The 7021-nt window shown below is 31.1% G+C and overlaps 2 protein-coding genes across 2 annotated transcripts in view; one reads left to right on the forward strand and one right to left on the reverse strand.

Moving 5' to 3' along the window:
- LOC119676225 (serine/threonine-protein kinase Doa-like) overlaps window positions 1–62 on the reverse strand; it is a 4330-nt gene extending 4268 nt beyond the window's left edge. The window contains exon 1 of the mRNA XM_038087460.1: window positions 58–62. Coding sequence (XP_037943388.1) covers window positions 58–62 — 5 coding nt within the window. The remainder of the gene's footprint in view (window positions 1–57) is intronic.
- On the forward strand, window positions 62–7021 carry LOC119676226 (DNA polymerase theta-like; the record flags this gene model as incomplete). Its single annotated transcript, XM_038087461.1, is given in 9 exon segments — window positions 62–345; window positions 414–3585; window positions 3647–3759; window positions 4137–4234; window positions 4300–4481; window positions 6324–6487; window positions 6540–6637; window positions 6700–6824; window positions 6896–7021. Coding segments are annotated over 9 exon segments (4362 nt in total), but the record flags the coding sequence as incomplete, so codon positions are not given.

Here is a 7021-nt window from a genome sequence, read left to right on the forward strand (position 1 = left end):
TTTCTATAAATATGTCATATTATTTCATTCTTAATATTAACCATCTAATTTTTTAGCGTCATCTATGCCACCAGCTGATGGTCTATTACTGTTTGCTGAATTAAAAACGGCAAGACACTGCTTTGTATTAGAATCAGAACTACACGCTGTATACTTAGTAACCCCATATTCTGTATGCTATCAATTACAAGACTTAGACTGGTTGCTATATCTTGATTTATGGGAACACCTGACACCAGCTATGAAAAAAGTCGGCGAATTAGTTGGAGTGAAAGAATCTTTTCTAGTTCGTGCAATGCGTCAACAAACTAAATTAGATTATAAACAAATGCAAATACACAAGAGGTATACTCGTTTTTATAAGATAATATATATTAATATTTATTAATTTTTTAATTTTTTACCAATTACAGATTCTATACCGCTTTAGCTCTACAAGAACTCATTGAAGAAATACCAATTAAACAAGTGGCATTTAAGTACAAGTGCACACGTGGTATGTTGCAAGGATTACAGCAAATTTCATCCACATTTGCGGGAATCGTAACAGCTTTTTGTAACTCATTAGAGTTTTCAACACTTTCACTAATATTGTCGCAATTTAAGGAGCGTTTATACTTTGGTATACATAGAGATTTAATAGATTTGATGCGTTTACCTGATTTAAATTACAAGCGCGCTCGTGCTCTTTACGACGCCGGTTTAACGTCAATTGTTAAATTAGCAAATGCTGATGTGTTTTCTGTGGAGAAAATAATGCACAATTTATTAAGTTTTGATTCTGCAAAACAACATGAAAATGAAAATGTTTATGAAGCCGAACAACGTAATGTGCTAAGAAATTTCTACATAACCGGCAAATCTGGAATAACTGTAGCAGATGCCGCAAAATTATTGGTGCAAGAAGCGAGACGATTTGTACAATATGAAATTGGCGTGGGCACTATTAATTGGGCGCAAAACACAAAAAATGATTTGGAAACAGATCGGATCCATATGTCATACGAAGAAGAAAATTTAAAAGTTTGCAATAGAAAAAGAAAATCCTCAGAAAATTTAAATACAAGTCAACTTAAAATAGCAAAATCTATAGAAAGTAAAGAAAAACATCTTATTGAGCTCTGTACGGAACTAAATGATAAACCAAGTACTAGTGCAAAAGCGAAAGAAACTTTACATAAAATAAATACACTGGAAAAAGAAATTAAAGAGACATCTGGTGAAAAATTAATGATAACTAGTTCGGGAAATAATAATAAACAAACTAATAATGGGGATATCGTAGGAAAACAATTTTCCGAGTTAAAATTAACTAATTTGATAAAGGAATCTACTAATTTGATAAAGGAATCTACAATTAACAACAAAGAAGAGTTAAGTAAATATGAGAAAACAATAGATAATAAAAAATATAATTTACGCACGTCTGAGAAGAAAAAACCCATCTCAGTTGTCAATGATGGTCAAATAATTAAGAGCATTGAAATAGAACCACAAACGGTTACAACGATATCATTATCAAGACTCAGTCCAAATTTGAAAAAAACTCAAACTACTGTTAATGAAACTGGTAATAAAACTGTTAAAGACATCAATGAAATACAAAAGAGTCTGGCACTTTCACAAAATTCGGTGACAATACCACGTCGTAGTCTACGTAATCATTTAAAAGAAACAACAAAAAATATGAATGACGTATCTATGACGGAGGAATCCTTTGAATTAAACAGGGACATAGCTGAAGTACTGGATACTGATAAAACAAATAAAGATGGTATAAGCACCAATGAAATACAAAATAGTCTGGCACATTTACAAAATTCGGTGACAATACTACGTCGTAGTCGACGTAATCATTCAAAAGAAACAACAAATAATATGAATGATGTATCAATGACGGACGACTCCTTTGAATTAAACACGGGCATAGCTGAATTACTGGATATCGACAGAGGAGATAATAATGATAAAGACACCAATGAAATACAAAAGAGTCTGGCACTTTCACAAAATTTGGTGACAATACCACGTCGTAGTCGACGTAATCATTTAAAAGAAACAACAAAAAATATGAATGACGTATCAATGACGGATGAATCCTTTGAATTAAACACGGGCATAGCTGAATTACTGGATATCGATAAATCAAATGAAAACGGAAAAAATACCAATGAAATACAAAAGAGTCTGGCACATTCACAAAATTCGGTGACTATACCTCGTCGCAGTCGACGCAATCATTCAAAAGAAACAACAAAAAATATGAATGACATGTTAATGACAGACGAATCCTTTGAATTAAACACGGGCATAGCTGAAGTACTGAATATCGATAGCGAAAAAAAAGATGTACAAGACAAAAATGAAATACAAATGGGTCTAACGTATTCCCAAAATTCGGCAACAAACCCATGCCGCAATCGACGTAATCATTCAAAAGGAACAACAAAAAATATGAATGACATGTTAATGACAGACGAATCTTTTGAATTAAACACGGGCATAGCTGAAGTACTGGATATCGATAAATCAAATATTAAAATACAAAACAGTGTTGCACATACACATTATTTGGAAACACGATCACATCAAAATCAACGTAAGCACTCCACAGAAAGAACTTCCAACACCGCTGCTTCAACAAAAGCTATCATGGAGCAAAAAACACATATGAGTGACTTGTTAATCACAGATGATTCCTTTCAGCTGAACACGGGCATAGCTCAAATGCTGGATATTAAATTAACAGAAACAAATGCTACTCCTATCGTCGAAGAAAAAGAAACTTTAAATATGAATAATGATGATGAAATACCTAATTCACAACTAGCAGAAAATAAAGAACTTGAGAAAACACCGTTCAGATCTCGCTTAATACGTACACGACGTGCAACCTTTAAAGAATCGGAAATTAACTCGGGTTTAGAAACTAATAATAATGTACATAATACTGAGAATTCAACAGGTGTTTCGATTGAAATATCTGATCCATCGATTAAAGGTTGTCTAATAATGGATCCATCACATATTAATGCTACAAGTGTTAGTAATAATGCTACAACTTCTTCTAGTTTTGAATGTGTGAAGATTGTAGATATTTGTGGTAATATACAAATTTTCCAATCAACTTTTGAAGAGTTGATGACTTCTAAATGTTTTGGTTTCTGTTTGGGCTTGGAGAATATTTTGGAGAAACAAAAACCTGTTATAGGTGCAAACGCAGCTATTAATCAAGATTTAACAAAAGAGGAAGTTGAAGCTACAATGGATATGGCAAATTTTCAGATTGATAGTGCATGCTTTTTAGCTGGCATTGCTTTTTGCGTATCAGACAATATAATTTACTATATGAACATGCAGGAAAAGGAATCGAATGCTGCAGTGACCACAAAACTAAAGTGTCAATACCTGCATATGATACTTAAAGCAAAAGAAAATACTTTGCTGATATTTGATGCTAAGGAACAATTAAAAACTTTACGTAAACTTCTGCCAGATTTAGGAGAAATTTGTGCTGAGTTCGGAGATCCAAAAGTAGCAAATTGGCTACTTCAACCAGATAAAACAGTAACTTTCAAACAAATGGTAAATCAATTGGTAATAAATAAAATATTGTAAATAATATAACATTTCAATCTTTAAAAAGGTTCATCAATTTGCTCCGGAATGCACTGGATTAATTGGTCTGTGTGGAAATAGCGGGAGGGGAACAAAAAGCTATGGCTTAGATAAATATAATGGTATATCGGCCAAAGTTAGGTAATGTTTTCATTTCTATTATTATTTTGCGACTAGTTGAGTTAGTGCACTTGTTGAGCACTTTTACTCTCTATATAAAATATGTTTTACATAAGTTTTTCTATTAAAAAAATTGACTACAATAATCAATTGTACTTGATTTCGGATTAATCTCTATACTTTCAAATACGGAGCATTGATGATAAAAATTTTGCTTTGCTTTCTTTCATATTTATTTTATATTTTTGTATCAAAAAGTAATGTATACCTAGTAATATTAATATTAATGGATAGTAATAATAGTAATATTAATGGATATAATCTAATTAAAATTTAATCTGTTTTTATATACATTATTTATTTTTTTAAAATTTGTAAACCTCTTATATGCATTTCAGATCTTCAATAGAAGCCTGTTGCACTATCCATATTTTAAAAGAGCAAATTGAAAAATTGAAGAAAATCGGAAACGGTTCTTTACATCAATTTTTTTTAAGTAAATTTATTGTTTAATTAGTATTCCAATGGAAAGTTTCTTAATTTTTAAATTATTTATTACAGAAACTGAAATGCCACTGCAGCTTTCACTTTGCAACATGGAAACGATTGGTTTTCCTACAAGTGAGTCTGAACTGCACATGTTAATAAAAAAATTGTTGTGTCTTCAGAGAAAATTGGAAACAACAATATATGAAACGCATGGCAGGCGATTTAATCTTACTTCATCTTCGGAGGTGGCGAAAGTAAGTTTTAAATAAATATCTATATTTATATAGTGTATTGTATGCTTTCCGAAATCAAACTTTAACTGCTTTATAGATTATTTGTATGCAAAGACAGTAGATAATGAAAGTATATATTTATTTATTTATTGTATTAGATTGTGTCCATCTAATACATTTATTTTTTTTTCCATATCTGATTTTTCCATACTGATATTTCAATTTAAATGTTTGCACCGGAGATTTAGGCCTTAAATAGAGTAACATTGCGTTAGCACGTGTTTTCTGAACATCATCAAAACATAATAAAAAGATTTACTTGAATTTATCCAACGACATAGTCTTGTATTTATTTTTGTGCATAAACTTACAGCCTCTCAAATTCCTTCGTAACCAATTATTGGTTACAAAGCCATGCCCACATATCGCTACATAGTAATACACTGGACATAGTCATGGTTATACCTTTTAGTTTTAAGATTCGTGATGTATATACTCCCATAAATACGAGGGCGGCTTGATAAGTCAGTGACTTTTTGAATTTTTCGCGCAGTGAAAAAGTGAATTTCGTGTGCTGATTAAGCATTACGATCCCAAATCCATGAATTGGGATACAAACTGCTACCCCATCCAGCATATTCTCCAGATTTAGCCCCCTGCGACTATTTTCTGTTTCCAAACCTAAAGAAATGGCTGGGCGGTAAGAGATTTGAGTCGAATGAAGAAGTCATTAACGAAACTAACGCGTATTTTGAGAGTTTTGAGAAAACCTATTATTTGGAGGGAATATGAAAATTAGACTTAATGTACTAAATGTATCGAGCTAAAAGGTGATTAAGTAGAAAAATAAAAAGTTTATTTGCCGAAGAAAATTTGTTTTATTCGAAAAGTCACTGACTTATCAAACCGCCCTCGTAATAAACTAAATGGAAATGACTATTACAGTTTTATTGGAAGCTTTCATATTTTCAATTTCCTTGATTTTTACTTCTGTTCTTCTGTAAATAATCAAATTCATTTAAGACAAATCTTTTCTCCCTATTTTGTAAATATATATTCAATTTTTAAGTACATTTTACCTCATTTTAATCGATATTAGGCATTATACATATTTATGCACTGTTGTTTAAACTATTAAATTATTGTTCTAAGTAGATCTCACGTCTCTCCCGCCAGTTTTAATTTCGTTAAATTTAGTTACTGTTGTTATAACACATGTAATTGTCACGTTTTTGGAGAATCTTTTTCAGCCTAGTGTGGTATGCTGATGAGACTAAGCGGCACTTGATCGTTACTGACAAGTGGTTCCCAAACATAGAACTAACCGAAACTGATGTTTTTTATATAATCATTTTATTTAGTAGAAAGATTTTGAAAAGTAGTAGACCCTAACAACAAAAATTAGTTTTTATATTATTTTAATTAATTAAAATTTTGGATGAATATACTGCTGCTTCGAGTATAGCCAAATACTCATCAAAATACCCATCATCAGTGTTCTTGGAATCATTTATTGTATTAAATTATTCTTATATAGTTTTTTTTGAATTGCTAACACTAAGGGTTGAACTCGTTTCCTGCCAAATTTGAAGCTCAGAGTCAGCGCTCTTAAACCAACTGATCCAAAGTCGCACTGGCTTACATGTTCGCAATTTTGTATTTTGTTAATTTGCTGAGAAAGTTCATTAACAAATTCACTTGCTGTGCTATATTAGAACGAAATCATAAAACAGTTTTAGAATAATTTAATTAATTAATTATATTTATTTTTAATCGCAACATTTCAATACAATTCATTTGTAGAAGTATCATTTTATTTATTAAAACAAATTACTAATATATTTTTATTATACATTACAAAAGGTGCTTGGATTACATCTCAAATCTGGTAAACGTATTACCACATCAAAGCAAATTTTAGAGAAAATAGAATCACCTATTTCTAAACTAATAATTAACTACAGAAAAGTAAATAGTATCTTCACGAATAATATTCTACCACTATCGGAGTGTGTTAAGAACAATAGGTTTGTGTGAAAGTTGATGTTGTATTCTGGAAAATAAATAATTTAATTTCAGAATATTCGGAGAAAGTAACACATTTACTTCCACTGGACGCATATCAATGGTGGAACCAAATTTACAAAATGTTGCTAAGAACTTTGAAGTATATACAGGTGAGCAAGCATAATATTTTTATAAAAGTTGACTCTGTATTGTATTTTTTATGAATTAATAGGAGAAGATAGTGATAATTTGGAAATATCTTGTCGTCGTGCATTTTACCCAACAGATCCAAAGCGCTGGCTTATATCTATTGATTTTTGTCAACTAGAGATGCGCATATTAGCGCATTTATCGAAGGTTCGTGGTATTCCAGAAGTACTCACTGCTATTAATATACAATTTAATTTTTTGCATTCTTCTTTGAACAGGACCCTGCATTATTAGAAGTTATGCGTACGAAAAAGGATATTTTTACTGCTATAGCCGCAAGTTGGTATAAAGTATCCGATGATAATGTAACAGACCAATTAAGAAATGATACCAAGAAAATATGT

The sequence above is a fragment of the Teleopsis dalmanni genome, chromosome 2 (genome assembly GCF_002237135.1).
Source record: "Teleopsis dalmanni isolate 2A chromosome 2, ASM223713v2, whole genome shotgun sequence".
Lineage (NCBI taxonomy): Eukaryota > Metazoa > Arthropoda > Insecta > Diptera > Diopsidae > Teleopsis > Teleopsis dalmanni.